General features: G+C 39.4%; 1 protein-coding gene across 6 annotated transcripts in view; it reads left to right on the top strand.

The window, feature by feature from the left end:
- The window catches only part of suco (SUN domain containing ossification factor), a 77,002-nt gene that overhangs the window by 45,655 nt on the left and 10,994 nt on the right, over positions 1–20,353 (top strand). For 4 of the 6 annotated variants that reach the window (XM_078218079.1, XM_078218084.1, XM_078218081.1 and 1 more), the window contains exons 12-18: positions 157–177; positions 2,053–2,108; positions 3,505–3,596; positions 7,823–7,888; positions 11,421–11,501; positions 12,618–12,708; positions 14,772–16,043. In XM_078218079.1, the coding sequence (XP_078074205.1) occupies positions 157–177; positions 2,053–2,108; positions 3,505–3,596; positions 7,823–7,888; positions 11,421–11,501; positions 12,618–12,708; positions 14,772–16,043 (1,679 nt within the window). The remainder of the gene's footprint in view (positions 1–156; positions 178–2,052; positions 2,109–3,504; positions 3,597–7,822; positions 7,889–11,420; positions 11,502–12,617; positions 12,709–14,771; positions 16,044–20,353) is intronic. The other 2 variants (XM_078218080.1, XM_078218082.1) reach the window with 2 other exon arrangements.

Genomic DNA, 20,353 nt, shown 5'->3' with positions numbered 1-20,353 from the left:
TTCAGTCCATCTTTAGAGCACAATATTTGGAGGAAACCATGGGGTGGGAGGGGGAATTTTGAGAATAATCATACTGTTTGAGCTTGTAGCATGTAGTAATCTATCTTGACTGTTACTACTCTTACTGACATCTTTTATCCCTTTCTCTTGCTTCAGATGTTCATCAAATACATAAAGGTTAGCATTATTAGAAGTTAAACCCTGGATTGGAAAATTCCTTTTTGGAGGCACTGCAAGCATGCATGAAATCCAGTATTGCATGCATTTTATTAAGTAATGTGCATTTGCAAAACAAGCTTGCTTGAGTAAATGTCTCTTTTAATAGCAACGCTAGTGCAAGTGGGGAATTTTATATTTTTACTTTTGTCACTGTCTTAATACCCTCAAATCACTTCATGAAGTTTGGTGAAAATCTGTGTCCAATAAATCTAATATTTCAATGAATTAGTTAATCTCCCAGTCAGATTGAAACCTGCCAGTTACCACTAATATTCCCCATGTGGTGACTGAAGCTTTAGCACAGAGCATTGTGTGCTGAATGTGTGGAAGACTGATTTGTGTTTAAACAACGAATATATTTCAGTGATGTTTCCAGCATTGTCATGATGTGGAAGTTTCTATGGATTCTACTAAAACCCTTGTTTCCAATTTCCAAAAAATAAGGATTTATGACGTTGTATACAATTCATATAAAAAAACACGCCAAGTGAGCTGAGAATAGTCACTAGCTTCGTTGTCAGGCAGCTGCTGCCTGTCTCAATCACTGACCTAAATTGCTGGTCTTGCATTAAAAATGAGTGACGATGAGTAGTTTAACCTCTATTTTGGCAATTCATCATCAGTAAGAAGTTGAATTGCCAGACAGCTGGTTCAATTTTAAGTTCTTTTTTAAAAAAAAAAGTAAAATTTATTCTTTTGTTCATTGTTTTCTTTTAAAAATGTTTTTTAAAAAAAATTAATCTTATTAACTTGAGCTTTAAGTACCATATCTATTTACATACTGGAGCATTATTTCAGCGCATACTGGATTTTCATCAAACTTGAGTCTGTTAAGGTCATCAGCTTTTAAATTCCTTTTAAAAAGAAAACCGTTCTGTGAACCAGTAATATATTTGGATATACTTTACTAATATTTGTGAAAGTCATTTGCAACCATATAACTTCAATGTTTCTATACTCTTGCCGAATACCATTTTAGTAAATTTCTTTTTGAAAGGAAGCACGTGAACATGTTTCCCAAACTGAATTCGTAAATTGAATATGTTTAGGTACATGAGCCATTTGATAAATGAACTCATCAGGCTACATTCCCTTCAAAAGGAGTGTATGAAATCTTGTAATTTCTGAAATACCATGTTTTTAAAAAAAATCATGCTAAGCTATGAATTGTTTACAATTGTGATCTGATTTCCAATGTATACAATTTTCAGTCATTTCTAATTAGTTGGAAGTCATTTTAGTGCTGTAAATAAATCCTAGATTTATAATCACGTTGAATAAATCTTCATGGCTCATTAAATCCAAGTCTTACAGCTTCCAATGAATTGATTTTGCTTTCTTTTGAATGTTTTTTGCTTTTGTTGCATTTACATGTAGTGAACGTTTGAGATTGGTGGCCCATGGGTCTTTGTGCCCCATAGATTAATTTCTAAATTTCCCTGTATAAGGAATTGTGGATCTCCTTGTTGTTTGACTTCATAGGTGAATATGTAAAGAAATCTTGCTGTCCTCTCTGAATAAGAGCATGCAGTGTAATCAAATTACATTACCGGGACATGCTTTTTCATTATTATACAAGAGAATCCCTTTACAAACTGTTACTATGTTGCAAGTTGTAAGACTGATTTAGTAATTGTTTTCTACATTTTGTTTTTTCATAAGTTGCACTTGAAATGTAACATGCTAACACTTTCCTATTTTGCAATGTCACTCCATAGAATTTCTGTTCTTATTTCTGAATTGTTTTCTTTCTAAATAATTTCACCCACATTTTACTCCTAACCCATAATTGATTTGTTGACTTATGTTAATTCAATACTTGCCTTTTCACAGGTGGAATTAGTATCGCACTTTGGTTCAGAACATTTTTGTCCCCTTAGCCTCATAAGGTAAGACTTTAGTTGAGGTTCACTGACATAATGCATGAACCAGTGTTGATGTCAGAGAAAATAAAGGCCACTTTTCCAAACAGTGCTCCCCCCCCCCCCCCCCCCCCAGAGATCACACCCTGGAATCCTAACTGTGTAGAAACTATGTTAGCATCTGATTTCACTTTCACTGGCAGTTACTAAACAGAAGGCAGGCACTTGCATTAGCTCAGAACCATAAAGCTTGAATAAAATGCAGTATATTTGTTTGTCTAGGAGTATTGTGTACAGTTCTGGTCACCATATTATAGGAAGGTCATAATTGCTCCAGAGGGAGTGCAGAGAAGATTTACTAGAGTGTTGCCAGGGCAGGAAAATTGTAGCTACGAGGAGAGATGGGAGAGGTTGGGGTTGTTTTCCTTGGAACAGAGAAGACTGAGGAGTGACATGATTAAGGTTTGCAAAACTGAGGGGGAGGGCGAGAGTAGACAGGAGGAGCCTGTTCCCCTTGGCAGAGAGTTCAAAAACCAGGAGTCACAGCTTAAATGGCACAAGGATTCACGCAGAGGGTGGTAGGTGTCTGCAATTCACTGCCTGAGTTGGTAGTCAGGGCAGAGATTCTCAATGCGTTTAAAAACGATCAGCACCTTAAGTGCTGTAAGTTGCAGGGCTATGGGCCATGTGCAGGTAGGTGGGGTTAGAAAGGGCACCTGGGTGTCTTTGGATTCACATTGACAAGATGGGCAGAATGGTCCGCTTTATTATTTCTATGGTTCTATTAGCTTGGTAACTCTTGCTTGAAAAAATAAATCTAGTTACAATGCATAGGGTTTAGCCTGCAGCAAAAGCATAAGAAACAAAGCATGTTCCAGACAAGAATGCTGGACATTGAGATTTAATCGAACTGTTAGTCTTGGAGGATGTCTGAGCTGCTTTTTCAAAATAATTGACAGTCTTGTATGAAACTAAGTGACAGCTATGAAAATCCAAGAAAGCGAAGCTGATTTTATTTGCAATAGGGCTCACTGCTTGTTATCTAATGCATATTATTGAAACCTAATCTAGATCTCAAGATTAAGATACAAGCATTTGATGGGTGTAATATTGACACTTACCTTTGAGAATCATAGAGTACAAAAGCCAAAGGTTTTGGAGGAGAAACAAGCTAAAACTATGGCAATGGACAAATTTAAGTTTTATTTGTTCACTCGTTTATGAAAGTTGGGTTAACCCTACGTTCTCGCAGCATTTACTTGTTGCCTTCCCTTGAAAGTAAAGAGAACGAGAGGAAGAAAACAATACCACCTGGTAGTCCCACATGACTGATCAGTGTATTTTAAAAGAGGGAAGGGTGGCTGATTAGTAGGTGTTTTCTAATCCTTTTTTGCAATAGAAGTAATGACACAATTTTTTGCAGGGTGTTTGGTACCAGCATGGTGGAGGAATATGAAGAAATTGCTGAATCGCAGTACAATGCAGAGCGTCTGGAATACCTTGATGAAGATTATGGTATGAGATTTTATGTTTTTTAAAATTTCCATGATGACTTGTGGTTAGTTACTTGAGTAAGGCGGTATCGAAGGAAAGCAGTTCGCAGGCTGAAATCACATAGCGTAGCCTTTTCTGTGTCTCCATAATGTGAAAAAATTCCCATTGTGAGTTGCTTTCCCTACTGGTCTGGTTAAAGACCGCTAAAACTTCCATCATTCCAGTTTGCCTGTCATGTTTGTTGAGCATTATGTAAGCTTGAGTAGACTGGTCAATGGCAGTACTGTATTGGGAATTTGTAAGTTAGATGTGCATGAAATAATTCAAGCCTCGCACTGAAATAAAACAAATGGCTATAACTGCCACTGTTTAATGTTTATTTATGTACTTTGGACTGACAAATAGTTTCGGCATATGTTCAATTCCACATGGAGGTATTTCATGCTAAGCAACTATCTCTTCAATATGGAAAATCTTCACTTTGAGTAGGCATGCTTTGTGTTGCGTAGAGCACGTACAGCACAGAAATGGTTCATATGGCCCAACTAGTTTATGCTACTGCATTTACTCTTCAAGTATCTCCCCATCCTATCTAACTTGTCTCAACTTTTTCAGTTTCTAGCATTTTTCTCAACTGCATTTCTAGTTTTGAAAGCATCTAAACAATTTCTAGCACCTAGGGATGGGTGAATTCTTCACAATCATCATATGTTGCTTTATATATGGCTCAGTAAAATGGCTTTCAGTTTTGAAGTCTTTCTACTTAGATTTCATTCAATGTTCGATGTAAGCAGAAATGATTTGGGTATTTTGTGGCTGATTTGAGCACTTGCTATTTCTATCAGCTCCTACTTAACAATTTATTAAGATTTAATACTTCATTAAATTCTTTAAGTCCATCAAAAGAGATTGTCACCACCTAAAGAAGCATATTAAAATTATTGAAAATTGAACTCTCTTTGGGAATGGGATGAGACGTCCAAGGAGAAAAAACTTGGTGGAAAGTGATGTTAGGCAGCAGCAGAGCATACCCATTGTAATTAAAATAAGAATTTCTGACTTCCATTGTTGTCTCGCTATTTTCATTTAGATTTTCTTCATCCGCTTCCTTCTGCCCCTCCATTAACCAAGGTTTTCCAGCTTTTGGTTAATGGGAAGACACAAGATGTCTGCTTCGTTGGAGAGAGTGAATTTGTCATTAATTTTATTTTTGGTTACACTTTGGCCACAAAGATATAAATATCAGATTCCTTTCCCAGCCTCAAGTAGAAGTCGTATGCATTAGGCAATGAAAAATGGGCAGCAAAATCTTGATGCTGAGTATGCCAGAGAAACAGCATGCTGTTGGAATGAATTGGTGTAGTGCAGTTTGTTCTCGAATCCGGTTCTCCATTTCAGTGGCATAGGGAATTGCCAGGGGGACCCTGCCTGCTTATCATACCACCATACGATAGGACGCCCAACTGGAACGAGGTTCATTTTTTGCTGTATTTACTTGATTGGAGAGTACCAATTGACTCTCATCCTATAATTTGTTGGTTGTTTTGTGTGCTCTGGGAGAAAATGAACGCAATTCCATCTATTTAAAAGATGGAAGCAAACAACAAAAAATTTCCATATCTATTTATATTTGATTACTCACCTGATGTGAGATGCGGCTAAAATGTTTTGGTGTCCGTCCGTCCCCTCCGTCGTTCCCCCCCCCCCGGGATGTTTCTTGGCATTAGGTTTTAACTATTGATTGACCTTTCCCTCATTCCTTCTCCATCCACGTTTTTTAATTTAAGAAGTTCCATTGTCTACTTAACTTCAGTGTAGCCCCTTAAAATTAAAATAGGTTTCTTGCCACTAATAGATATTAATAGGCTACAATGGGCATGGGTATATTAAATCTTAATACGTCAAACTTAATGCCCATCTTAAATTAACATTCACTCAATGCAAGTCTGACAGAGTAGGTCAATCCCACAATTAACATTTGACATCAAGCAGCTTGATGTTTAATTTCAGCCAACAGTTAGAAAAATGTCATATTTCAAGAAAGTATACATTTTCATTTGTATGTTTTTGTAACTTCAAGACACTCCAAAGCACTTAACTAAGTCACTGTTGTAATGTAGTGAAACATAGCAACTGATTTGCATGCAACAAAGACCCACAAACCAGTAATAAGGTAATGGTTAGGTTTTGGCTCAGGGTTAAATATTGTACAGAGCAGAGAAGCCTCCCCTTTCCCATTTCTAATGGGATCTTCTGTGTACATCAGAAAGCAATTGGGGTTAATTTCAGGTCTCGTTTGAAAGACTGTACCTGCAAACAGTACAGAACTGATGAGAGAACTGCATTGAAGTGTCAGCCAAGGTTTTCCTATGGTCTCTGGGGTGACTCAGAATTTAGTGCTACCAATGACTCAACTTACTGAAGTTATGTGGCATTACATTTTATTCTACAGCTAATGCTCTGAGAAACTATGTAGGTTTGGCAGTCCCAAGCACCTTAAATTGTGAAGTCTTGGTCACAGTTGACAGTTCTATAGAACAGAATTAAATAATTATTTGTTTGTAATAGCAAAGGAAAGAAATGTATGTTCACTGAAAGTATTATGTGCCAGAGTTACAGTGCTGATTTTCTTTAAGCACGTGATGAACTTAGTGGACAGATAGGTATGGGGCGTGAGTTTTCTTTGCCTTTTTGTTACAATTGAGGTGTGATATATTGTACCTTTTTTTTCAAATGAATTCCTATATATAAAGTTATAGTGATGCAAAGTTTTTTAAAAAGGACACCATTTTAATCTGGACTGTTGACTTTAAATGCGTTGTTTTTGTTCAATAAATCGCTACATGTCCAATTTATTTTTTATTTTGACTTTTGAAAGCTAAAAATAAATAGTCGTCGATGTAGTTTTTTTTTCCCTCCTGCACCCACTCCCGTAACATTTCCTAAACACTGTTTTGTATGGTGAGGCCGGCAGTATGTGAGGCATAGTTGCCTTGCTCAGTCAAGACACATTGTCAAACTTAATTTAGATTAACAATCCAGGTACAGAGCAGGTGGAAAATTAGGGAAAGAGTTTTGGGTGGAAATATGCATCACAAATAAAGATACTGACTCAACAAAGTGGTCTTTCAAAAATAAAATGCAATATATTCTGCATAACATTTTTCTGCTTGAATCCTTTATTACGATGGACGTATTGATAATTAGTTCTCTGTTGGAGACTAAGCTAAATATCAATTGTGATTTAAACAGTGGACTTAAGTATCTGTCCAAAATTGTTGACATTGTATGAAGGCTGTTCTTTAGGCAGTTAAAATTTGATGCAAATGCTTCTTTATTCTTAAAGCAAAGACTTCCATGCACATTCTTCAATATAGAATGATGGATTAAAACTCAAATTGGAGAAATGCTAACATTGAGAAAGGTGCAAACAGTTGTTTTGTAACTGGATCTAGTCTATCAGCTTTAAGTTTCAGTTCTTACAAAAGTTGTAGACAGGCATTACCTTTAGTACCCATTAACTATAATAAGGATGTATTACTTAAAACAAAACTAGAACTCAGTGTCACCAAATGCAAATGTGACGAGTTCTGATGAAAGGTCATTGACCTGGAATGTTAACCATTTCTCTCGCCACAGGTGCTACATAACCTGCTGAGTATTTCCAACATATTCTGTTTATTTCGCTTTTCCAACATCTGCAGTATTTTTACTTTTGTTTGACAGAGTAGGCCTTGGGCTGCTTTGTCCATTTAGACAACAACCATGCAGAGCACATTACTTTGAGGCTAATGGCCCACTCTCTGCCTGGGAAATTGGAGAAAAGAGTGGATGAAGTCATGTGTTTTGCAAGTCACTATTAAAGCGATTTTGATAAAATAAGGAAATTAGCTTTTTGGAACAGTAACTTGATCTTGATTTCTAAAAGAAGTAAAGAACCACAGCTTGTTTTTGTTTTCTGTTTGTGCTTCGATTTTGGCAGTGTGTGGTTGCACTGTTTTGCAGAGATTCAGAATTGAGTCTGGGCTCATGAAAAATGAAGCTACCATAAGCATTTGTTTCTGAAAGCGCAGAATGGCTTTACGTGTGTAGTGCATTATTTCTACTGTGTGGAGATCTTAATCAAAAATCTTGAAACAATTTTGACAGCTGCTTTCTTCAATTTTAGCAGCTTATGCACTCAATGCTATCTAATGTTTGCATGTAGCTGTTGTGAAAATGTTTGTATTGTCATTGCTATCAAACAGATTACCCACTGGATTATGGTACTCGAGAAGAAAAATCCTCAAAAAATCTTCTGGGTTCAGCCACAAGTGAGTTTTTAATAAATTTTTAATTCCCCATTTTGATAGGGTGAATGTCAAAAATTTTGACTGCAAATATATTGCCTTGTGTTCAGGCCTTGAAAATACTCTATTCCCTTGTCCCTCCATCCAACCAGAAATTAAAAGGTTCTTCCTTCTGTACTCGTTTCTTCCTAGATTGTCACTTCAGTCTTCCATGCTGATGTATGTTTGTTTACTGCATTTTATGATTGGAAGTTGAGTGGTGATTTAATTCCTGTTTCCCATTCCCGAGCTTAGTAATTTTTCAGATGTGTGGGGAAAAATTTGCATTTTTATAGAGAACGAAGGGGGAGGCCAGCTTCATCTGATTTATCCATTCCAGACAACTGGGCTTCTCAATTGGTTCAAAATGTGTGGTCAGTTTTGTATAATCGATGTAAGTGGGAAATGTCCAAGTGTTCTCAGGAGTAATATTGGGTCAATAGCGGGGAGGGGGGTGGGGAAATAAGGCACTTTATGACTGCCATAGCACCTCTGCTTTAGAAATGGAAATTAGCTGTTTTTACAGTTTATCACTGTCCCTGTCAAAAGTGTGGATCAGATGAAGGGAGTATATGATTTGTCTTGGCTCACTGTGGTCACAGCACATTTGGTGCTTTCTGGTTCTAAACTTGGGCATGGTAACAGCATGACCAACACCGTGGAACTGGAATCCAACAAACATTCACCATCTGCGGCAGAGAAGAGAAGCAAATTAGTAAGAAAATAGGGTGCAGCAGCAATTTTTTTCCCCAAAAGCATACAACTCATCCCACCAGCGCAAAAAACAATTTGCTGCATTATCACCTTGTCTTTGTTATCTGTTGCTTAACAGCACTGCTGGCATCACAGTTCAACTTAATGCTCCAATGTGAAGTACAAATGTCTCCACTTCCATTTCCTTGAAGTCAGTTGGTTAGCTTTCTCTTGTTGTTAAAATTTCCTTATGGTTTTTTCTAGGTTGCATGGTTTGCAGCTAAAACAGAAGCATTTTGCTTGAACAGTCACGAAAGCTAATGAATGATGGCAGTTGCACTGATGTGATAGTGATGAGACCTGACAGAGTTAATCAGTAGAAGTGCTGCACCATGTGCTAATGCCCTATGGCATTGTGGTCAGGGCCTATGCAACAGCATTATAAATATGAAAATGGTCATTGTGTGACTCATTCCTAAGAGAAATCAAGGCTTTTATTGTGTGGACCATGTGCATTCAGACTGGTGCGCATTTCACAATTTCCATGGTTTCTGTAAAATTCGGATATTTTATGGTGAACCCTCCTAAAGCACCAACACTCGCAAACTTTAGCCAAACCCAAGTAGCTTGGCTTTATTTCTGGATATTTATTTCTCAAGTTGCTGTCTATTTTCGGATTCTGCATGCAAACTTGACCTTCTAAAATATTTTGCTGAAAACTAATGTCAAAAATGTCTTGACTGCTATTGAGGAATAGTTTGCATGTGAAAAAACAAGTCCCAGAGAAGAATTATATTAAAGCATGCTTGTATTTCCACAGAAGTTAAACAATTGCATTTGATAAAGCTGTGGCACTTGCACGTTTTCTCCCTGCCCCAGGCACTTTGATTTGAATGCTTCCCTCACTTTGCTATGAACGCATTTTATGGCGAGACCTTGTGCAAAAATGGACATAGAGATAAAATAACATTGTTTCTCATTTGGAGCTGATAGATTGTATGCTACAAGATGATATATATAAATGACTTGGATGAAAACGTGGATGGGTGGGTTAGTAAGCTTGCAGATGACACAAAACTAGATGGAGTTGTAGATAATGTAGAAGGTTGTCAAAGGATACAGTAGGATGTAGATCAGCTGCAGATTGTGCTTGGTCCTCTGCTCTTTTGTGATTTTTATGAATGACTTAGAGGAGGGGGCTGAAGGGTGGATCAGTAAATTTGCTGATGACACCAAGATTGGTGGAGTAGTGGATGAGGTGGAGGGCTGTTGTAGGCTGCAAAGAGACATAGATAGGATGCAAAGCTGGGCTGAAAAATGGCAAATGGAGTTTAACCCTGATAAATGTGAGGTGATTCATTTTGGTAGGACTAATTTAAATGTGGATTACAGGGTCAAAGATATGGTTCTGAAGACTGGAGGAACAGGGAGATCTTGGGGTCCATATCCACAGATCTCTAAAGGTTGCCACACAAATGGATAGAGCTGTGAAGAAGGCCTATAGTGTGTTAGCTTTTATTAACAGGGGGTTGGAGTTTAAGAGCCGTGGGGTTATGCTGCAACTGTACAGGACCTTGGTGAGACCACATTTGGAATATTGTGTGCAGTTCTGGTCATCTCACTATAAGAAGGATGTGGAAGCGCTGGAAAGAGTGCAGAGGAGATTTACCAGGATGCTGCCTGGTTTGGAGGGTAGGTCTTATGAGGAAAGGTTGAGGGAGCTAGGGCTGTTCTCTCTGGAGCGGAGGAGGCTGAGGGGAGACTTAATAGAGGTTTATAAAATGATGAAGGGGATAGATAGAGTGAACGTTCAAAGACTATTTCCTCGGGTGGATGGAGCTATTACAAGGGGGCATAACTATGGGGTTTGTGGTGGGAGATATAGGAAGGATATCAGAGGTAGGTTCTTTATGCAGAGAGTGGTTGGGGTGTGGAATGGACTGCCTGCAGTGATAGTGGAGTCAGACACTTTAGGAACATTTAAGCGGTTATTTGATAGGCACATGGAGCACACCAGGATGATAGGGAGTGGGATAGCTTGATCTTGGTTTCAGATAAAGCTCGGCACAACATCGTGGGCCGAAGGGCCTGTTCTGTGCTGTACTGTTCTATGTTCTATGTTTAACTGGTAGCTTTGGAACAATTTACTTGAAATTTGTTAATGGGCTACTTTTGTTTTTAAAGTAATTCCTCAATTGTGTTAAGTTACTGATGTACTGTTGGCAATGAGTATACTTGTTGTGAACATAGTGTGTGTACATATATTAACAGTTGCTTTTGGAGAAGACAGAAATAATGGTGAGTTTATTTCAGAAATTAGTGCCCTTCACTTTAGTCTTGTTTTATGATATTTATTGTCATTATCTGTTCCTTTATTTGATGTTCGATACCATCTTTGGAGCACTCTAAAACTACTAGTTAAAAGTTTCTTTCTGATGCTTTGAAATTGCTTGAAAGTGAGGTGTGAAATACTTTGTTAGAACTAATTTCAAGGTTAAATCTAAACATGAATGATTTTTTTTTTGGAAGTTGCTTTTCCAGTTTTCTTTGTTTAGAAAATCAAACTCGAATCTTTAATTATGTACCTTGAGTATGTTGGTTTATTAATCATAAACTCATACCAAAGGTATGTTGCTTTCAAGTTATAAATACTGCGAATGACCCATTCTTTCAGTCCCTCTGGTCATCCACTTGTACGTTCCACATAAACATTTCTTTATTCTACTTTATATGAAATCTGATCCTAAAGACTCAAATTTTAGCAAATCTCTGGGTGAACCTTTCCCAAACAGGCCTCCTTTCAAATATTACTTTTTCCATATAGATGCCATTCTCAATATGGTGAATATAGCTGCCAACATGCTTGGGGCCAAGAATGAAGCTGAGGAAATGTCTCAAATGGAAGGTAACCTGGCTTTTCAATTGCATATATATTTTCAAGAGCATTTTGTTTTAATTGTAAAATGCTGATATGTTTTGTACATTGCAAAAGTTTGAATGTCAGCACTTCATATGATTGCATTCAAGGCATTTATTTTCTTGTTTTTTTTAGAATTGAAAATATAATGGTGGAGGTCAAAATGAATATATTTTTGGGTTGATCATTGGCTGTTTTTAAGGTGTGAAAAGGTCTCCCATAGCAAGTCATCTATTGAAGTATAGTTTGCTTGGGAATAGAACCAGATGAAATTTGCCCTTTATTAGAGTACAATTGTACTGTTAATTTGTAGCTGTTTCATCACTCTTTTGCTTCTACTTTGTAAGAATGTGAAGTAGTGGATAAAATGCCAACAACTTGAACATAAATCTGACACACAAGCATTCACATCCTTTTCTAGCTAGTGATGGATGGAAACTCCTGAGACCAACAAGATTCAGTTTCTTCTTTCTAACTGTTGCACTAAAATTGTAGTTTTGAAATAATACTTGAATTGGCACTGGTTGGATTACAATCCCATTGTGATGTACCCTATTGGGTATCAAAGGGGTTTAAAGAAATTGCAAACTTGCATGTATATGGTGCTTTGTATGTTTCTCTTCCCCAAAATGACTTATACCCAATGGGTTACATTTTGAAATACAGCTGCTGTGGGGAGATGCAGTCGTGATTGGTACACATCAACCCCTATAAACAATGAAGGAGGCACACCACTAAACTGTTGTGTTGTTGCTGTAAAGATGAATCGTAGTTAAGACACCTTTTCTTCAAATTGTGATTTTAAATTAAGTCCTCTTGAATGAACAGACAGGATTCCAGTTTAATCGCTTATCCAGAGCCTTAAACACTCTTGCTTTACCTCTGTACTGCATTGAACTGTTGGCTTGGATTACATGTTCCAGTTCGAGAACATGTAATGCTCAATCTCCCCTCTAATTTGCTGCCACTGAACCAAAATGATTTTTCTTGTCCAATCCTGACCTTGCACCAAACCTTGGAAGACCAATGCTTTGCCTAAGTTATTGCATTGCAAAATAATTCTCTGCATTTTAAAAGCAACATTGGAATGCTTATATTTTTCAGTCAATGGAAGTATTAGATCTGAGAATGAAACTGCAAAATTGGATATTCCTGATCCTGTATTGGGCCCTAGTCCGACCTCTTCACTGCCAGAGTGAGTAGTTTTAAACACTTATTTGCTCCAAAGTAGAACTTAGTTAAATTTAATTCTTATAAGGTTTGTTCTTTATTGCCTCAAGTATTTAGTTGACGTGTAGCTTTTTAAATAGGGATTGGATGTGGTCAAGTAAGTGACCATACACTTTGAACGAATGTTTTTTAAGGTCTGAGGTGGATGGAAGTTAAGTAACAGCTTAAATTGTAGCATAATTATACTGGGTTCGACAACTTGAATGTCATACCACCCAAACACCATGCTCATTAATCATAAGGGGAAGTTAGTAGCCACTTTTTCAAATAAAAGCTTAATTTGTGCAGTTTAGTAAACAGACTAACAACAATGAACAATGGGGCTCTTGAGAGCATATGAAAAGACTAATTTTGGCAGTTTTTACCTGTGGCACAAATTCCAGTGATGGGGAGAGGCAGATGTAAATGAGAGAAACAAAAACCAAGATTGCTTGAAGAAAGATTGAATGTTCCTGGGTATCGTATAATTTTGTTTTTGAATTTGCTTAGATCAAACTTTGTCAGAGCAGTGCACCCTTGTCATTATAACCTGCTTTTTTAAATTCCTTATCCTGACACTGGTTCTTATAATTAACTTAAATCTATGTTCTCTGACGACTGACCCTTCCACAGCTTCTTATTTACTCCCCTGCGAATGTGCAGAAAACACTTTAATGCTATTGCTGAAGACGACCCGATTGTGAAGTGAAATGTAATTCAATTATGGGATGTGGGTTTCGCTGGTTAGGCCAGCATTTCATACAATCACTGTGCAGGAGGAGGCCATTCAGCCCATTGAGTCTGCACCAACTCTGAGCATCATGCCCAGGCCCTCACTCCCTTGTCCTATCCCCATTGCCATGGCTAATCCATTCAACCCACGCGCGCCTGGACACTAAGGGGCAATTTAGCATGGCCAATCCCCCAAATCTTCACATCTTTAGACTGTGGGAGGAAACAGGAGGACCTGGAGGAAACCCACACAGACATGAGAATAACGTTCAAACTCCACGCAAAGTCACCCAAGGCCAGAGTTGAACCTGGTCCTTGGCGCTGTGAGGCAGCAATGCTTGCCACTGTACTGCCCATCCCTAATTGCCTGTAAGGAGGTGGTGTTAAGCTGCCTCCTTGAACTGCTGCAGTCCCTGTGGTGTAGGTATGCCCACAGTGCTTTTAGGGGGATTCCTAGATATTGACTTGGCGACGGTGAAGGAATGGTAATATATTTCCAATCTGGATGGTGAGTGGCTTGAAGGAGAACCAAGTACTGATGTTCCCATATGCCTGCTGCCTTATCCTTCTAGGGTTTGGAAGGTGCTGCCTAAGGAGCCTTGGTGAGTTCCTGCAGTCAATCTTGCAGATGGTGGTACATGTTGCTACCACTGTTTTGTCAGGGATGGAGCGAATGAATATTTCTGGATGAGGTAGCAATCAAATGGACTGCTTTAATTTGAATGATGTCCAGCTTAAGTGTTGTTGGAGCTGCACTCAAGCAAGTGAACAGTATTCCATCACACTCCTGACTTGTGCCTTGTAGATGGTGGCAGACTTTGGTAAGTCAGAGGTGAGTTACTCACTGCAAGATTCCCAGCCTCTGACGTGATCTTGTAGCCACAGCATTTAGTTGGCTAGTCCAGTTCCATTTCCTCTGCACTATTAATCTGGCAGCAAATGTTCTTGTTTTCTTTAAGCAGAACTCTTATTTTAGCAGTAGACTTCATTAAAAGTGGATAGCATGGTGAGTTAGTGTATTTTTACACTGGTGAGATGAAAATTACAGCTCTACTGACCACAAGAATTGAATATTAGAGGCATTGGTTGACTGTCTTATAGGCCCCAGGGATGGGCAAGCGTGGCAAATGTAAATTTTGCAATGTACGGTGGGCATCCTGCTGAGATTTGAGCCATTTTTAGCATTGTGTTGACTCTGCACATGGATCTCTCAATACCTGATCATCCTGAATTGTTAGACGATGCCAAAAAATATTGTTTGTTGTAACAGTTAATAAATTATCTGAAATTTTATTGATGTTCTGTCTTTGTCTTTAGGCCAGACTTGGTTGTTGATCGTTCCATAACTGGGGAAGATGGTGAACCGGAGCAAGAGCCTTCTGATTCAAGTACTCCCAAAGAGAACCTCATTGTGCAGCTGGTACAAGATGAGGACGAGGAATTAGTGAATCGGCAATCCACTGTCACTCTTCTAAAACCTGAAGATGATGACTATGATTATAATAGAGGCAGTTGGTTTGAAACTGAAACACACATGTACTGCAGTGAGCTGCCTGGTATTTCTTGTATTTCTAATTTCCAAGAGTATATTTATAAATCCTGCTTCCTCATTGCGGCCCTCCAAAGGCAGCGCAGCCTAACACTCCTAGGTAACGAAAAAGTTCAACCAGTTCCTGACATCCACCACCTTCTAACTGGGCAGGAAGAAACTGTTTTGGTCAATGAGACGAAAGAAGTGATTGAGGATGATTTGGACAGCCTGTCTGCTGATAAACTGTCTAAAGTTAGCAGTGAAAGTCAGTCTAGTACTGATTTGCCTGATAATTTAACTAATCAGACTGACTCTATTGAGTTGGAGCCCAGCCATCCTCCACCTGCTTCCCATTCTCCTGAAGTCAGTACATCTGATACAAAATATGATGTGAAATGTACTGCCATTCTTCACAGTTCTGATGATATTGTCACTGACACAATCTCTGACCAGGTCCATCTTCAACCAGAACTTACTGTACCCATTCTGGAACAAGGTACAGAAACTAAACTGGAGACCACACAGAAGGAAATAACTGAAGCTCCAGAGGAAACTTCGCTAATATTAGAAACTGAAGCTGCTAACGAGACCGGCTTGGGTGTTTTACCAAATGGGTCTGTGAACGAAAACCAAGAAACTGCTCAAATACCGATCACGCCGACAGTGCCCATACAGCCAGCTGATAGTGTAGATGAGCATCCAGCAACTGAGATTCAGAATGAAACTACTGGTGGGAAAAGGACCTTGGTAGAAACGGAACTAGCTTTGCTGCCTTCAGGTTCAGATATGTCTGTCTCATCAGCAGTAGAGACAAAAGATGAAGATCAAGCTGCAGAAGACATCCTCCTGTCTGTTCCATCCTCAAATGGGCTAAATAGAACAGTTACTGATTTCTATGCAGAACTGCACAATGTTACCGACCTGGGATATACTAATGGGAATCAAGTACATGGATCCAATCAAAAGGAGTCTGTATTTATGCGGCTCAACAACCGTATCAAGGCATTAGAAATGAACATGTCCCTGAGTAGCCGGTATCTAGAAGAACTGAGCCAACGGTGTGTACAATAGCCTGGAGTGATTTCTGCACCTTTGAAACATTTGTTTTTGCTTGTGAGATGAGACACAAAAATGTGTTTTAATTATTAAGCAATGTATATTTTAATGTTTTGTAGAGAAAAAATAACATCAGTGAAATCTGTACTTTTGTGATGTTGCTGGTGAGTCATAAAATCCCTACAGTCCAGAAGGAAGCCATTCAGCCTATCCAACCCGCACCGACAAGAATCTCACCCAGGCCCTATCTCCTTAACCTCACCTATTTATACATGATACTAAGGGGCAATTTAGCATGGCCATTCAATTTAACCCGCACATCTTTGAAGTGTGGGAGGAAACCTATGCAGATATGTGGAGAACGTACAAACTCCACACAGACAGTGACCCAAGGCTGGAATTGAACCCAGGTCCCTGGCGCTGTGAGGCAGCAGTGCTAACCATTGTGCCACCATGCTGCCCGATCAGTTGTCCCTGGTCAGTTGGCAGGATGTTGCATCATTATTACATTTTTGGTTTGGCCTAGTTCGCCAAGAAATAATAACTGGGCAGAAGCAATATTGTGCCTCATTGAAAGGCTTTTTTTTTAAACTAATGGTGCTTGATTTGTTTTGCAATATATGGATTTAGATACTTTGTGGAGATTTTAACTTCCCCAAATTTGGCCATTTTGACATTACTGTGAAATTGTTTCATGTAATGACTGACCAGATCAGAGGCCACAGATGTAACTCAAGAAAGTCTGTTTCTGGACACTTGGTGGGAATGCACTTTTTGCAAATCAGTAACCAAGGGTTCATCTTGTGACTAGCCTTTCAGCTGGATGTCACAGCATGTAGGTTGGTGTTTTTCAAAGTGGAGGTCACAACCTTTGGGTGGTTCCCCAAAGACCACCTGCCCTTTATTTGCATTTTTTTCTCTGGATAAATTCTCACTGCAGTACAGTGTATGAGCACATGAGGCAAGAATAAACAGGTCAATGTGCCCTGTATGTGCACTTGGCGCAAAGTGTCCTGTAAATCTGTGCACTTGGTGCCAATTTTTGTTCCCTTTCTAGTAAACCAATTATAGAACATAAACATAGAACAGTACAAGCCCTTCGGCCCTTGATGTTGTGCCGAGCTTTGTTTGTAGATATAAATCTTTTTGTTATGTGAAAGAAAGGGCCAGAGATATCAACAGCCCATAAACTGACTGGCCAGGATCTTGCATCTGAATCTGTCAGAGGGCACCAGCTGCTCTGTCAAGTCTGTGACAGGACAGAGCACTACTAATGTTAGCTATGAACAGAGTGCCTGAGCCTGTGAGCAGCCTGCAGAGAAAAAACTCAAGTCAGGAGCAAAGCAGTATAAAGATGAGTTTTTTGAGGTATGGTTTTCTCAATTGTGCCAGTGCAAAGCCCATGTGTGTTATATGTATATAAGAATAAGTGACTGTGACGTGGGTCACGAGGGACAGCTATTTGGTAAAAGTCAGAAAAAAGTTTGAAAAATACTGATGTAGGCAATGGGCAAGTAACTTTGTGCCCAGGATTGCATCTTTCTGACCTCTTGGTAGGTTGTGGCTTTCTAGATTCTCATACAAGTTTCCTTTTTCAACTTTGGGGACTGTCAACAGCCATTTTCACAGTGCAGTTGAGGGTCTGATGTGTTTTCTATTTAATGATGTTCTAATATATAAGACACTTTGATCATTGGTTTGCTTTTGTTGACACAATTCTGCAGAAGAACATAAGAAATAGAAGCCGGGATAGACCATTTGGCTGCTCAAACTTACTGTGCCAAAGTTCATGGCTGATCTGATTGTGACCGTAATCCACTTCCTTGCCTACTGCCACAAAACGTTCAACCTACTTGTCAAAAATCTGTCTTGTGCTGGTAAAGCACTAATTTATGTGCACTGAGTAGCTTGTGGGAGGACAGAGACCTTCGTCTCTCACAATCGCCCTGCTCATAGAAACATAGAAGATCGGAGCAGGAGGAGGCCATTTGGCCCTTCGAGCCTGCTCCACCATTCATCACTATCATGGCTGATCGTCCAACTCAATAGTCTAATCCTGCTTTCTCCCCATAACCTTTGATCCTTTTCGCCCCAAGTGCTATATCTAGCCGCCTCTTGAATACATTTAATCCACCTAACTTGCACATCTTGGGCGCTAAGGGACAATTTAGCATGGCCAATCCACCTCGCCCACACACCTTTGAATGTAAAGGGGCAGTAGTTAGATTGTCTCCTATTGGAGATGGTCATTGCCTGCTACTTGTGTAGCGCAAATGTTATTTACCACTTAGCCCAAGCCTGGATATTGTTCAGACCTTGGTAAATTTCAATGTGGGCTGCATCAGTACATGAGTTGCAAATGGTGCTGAACACTGTGCAGTCATTAGTGAACATCCCCACTTCTAACCTTATGATGGAGAGAAGGTCAATGATGAGGCAGTTGAAGATGATTGGGGTGAAAGACAGGATCTTGAGGCACTCCTGCAGTGATGTAGAACTGAGATGATTGATCTCCAATAACCGCACCATCTTCCATTTGTGCTAGGTATTGCAATTGGCAAAGAATTTTCCCCCTGGTTCCCATTGAGTCCAGTTTTGCTAGACCTTGATGCCAATACTTGGTCAAATGCTGCCTTGATGTCAGGGACAGTGACTCTCGAGTGTAGCTATTTTGTTCATGTTTAAACCAAGACTCGAATGAAATCCGATGTGGGCAAATATGGGCTGTTTAATTGTTCCAGATGTGAATGAAACTGAGAACTTTGGAATTGTCAGCAAGTGCCTCGTCCCTGACCTAATTTAGGGAATGTCACTGAGGAAGTATATGGAAATGATTGGATCATGGCTACTGCCTTGAATTCTCGAAGTGATGTGTCAGGCTGTGCTGATTTTCTTTGAAACTGTGATCATTTTTCTAAATACATAAACTCAGAGGAATGCATGCTAAATTTAGAAGGTTAATTGAGGTGTTTAAAATAATAAAAATTCAATGGGGTCAATAGAAACACTTTCCTCTGGTAGGGGAAGCTAAAATAAGCAGGCATCTTAAAACTAGAGCTAACCCAATTTTGGTGAAATTTGGAAGCCGTTTTTCATAAGGGGTAGAAGAAATCTCGAGCAATCTCTCCCTGAAAGGCTATCAATTGTGGGTGTATTGAAGCTTTCAAGACTCAGGTTGATAGAGTTTGGGGTATCCAGGGATATGTCGCAAACACCATTAAATGGAATTGAGCTACAGGGAGGTTCTGTATGGTGGACCAGGGCACAAGCTGGCCTTGCTTTGTTCCTAGGTTGGGTATGAATCCAATCTCTCAATGATTTTCCACTTGCCCTCCATTAGCTCATTGTTGCTATGTATACTCAAAGGCTGCTTTCGTATACAAGGCAGATGCTCTTCCTTTGACATTTAGTCCTTGACTTCATGTTTATCTGGTAGTGTGGTAGAGCCTAGAGTCAAGCGCTTCTACTGGAACCAGAAATCATTGGTAAGCAGGTTCTCAAAGCGCATAATCTGATTTTTATTTTCAGTTCATTTATGTGATGTAGGTATCTCTGGCTAGACAAGCATTTATTGTCCTTGGGAAGCTGGGTGTGAGCTGCCTTGAGCCCCTGTGGTCTTGTGCTGTAGGTACACCCACTGTGCTGTTGGAGAGGGAGTTCCAGGATTTGCACCCAATGAAGGTGAAGGAATGGCGATATACTTAAGTCATGATGGTGAGTGGCTTGGAGAGGAACCTCCAGGTGGCGGTGCTCCCATGTGCCTGCTGCCCATGTCCTTTTAGATGCTAGAGGTTGTTGATTTGATAGGTGGTGTTGCTACTTGAGGAGCCTGGATGAATTTCTGCAGTGCATTCTGTAAGTGGCACGCTGTTATGACTATTCGTCAGCAGAGGGAATGAATATTGAAGTGGGGTGATAGTGCAGTTGACTCTTTCCATCTGTTTGGAGCAAAAGTGGTGAGGGTGGCAGTTGGTCAAGTTAGATTTGTACCATTATGAACGGCCATAAACAAGGCAGCTTCCACTTTATAGAGTGGATGGCAGTACTATAATTGTGATTGCTTGGCTGAGTGTTAGCTTGTTCTGGTGTGTGCTACTGCTAAGATATTTCCATGGCCAATAGCCTACTGCTGTTAGCCACTTGGGGTCATGTGGAGTGAAACACATTGGCTGGATTTTTTTGGTTTTAAACACTTGCTAACAGAATTGTACATTGAATTTGTGTGTTCATTTGCAGATAGACTGGATTTGTAGTTGCATATCCTGGTATCAGGATATTTCGAAGTACCTTGTAAGCAAAGAAGATCATTTTT

This window comes from Mustelus asterias, chromosome 8 (genome assembly GCF_964213995.1).
Source record: "Mustelus asterias chromosome 8, sMusAst1.hap1.1, whole genome shotgun sequence".
NCBI lineage: Eukaryota > Metazoa > Chordata > Chondrichthyes > Carcharhiniformes > Triakidae > Mustelus > Mustelus asterias.
This window is presented reverse-complemented; position numbering and strand designations above follow the sequence as displayed.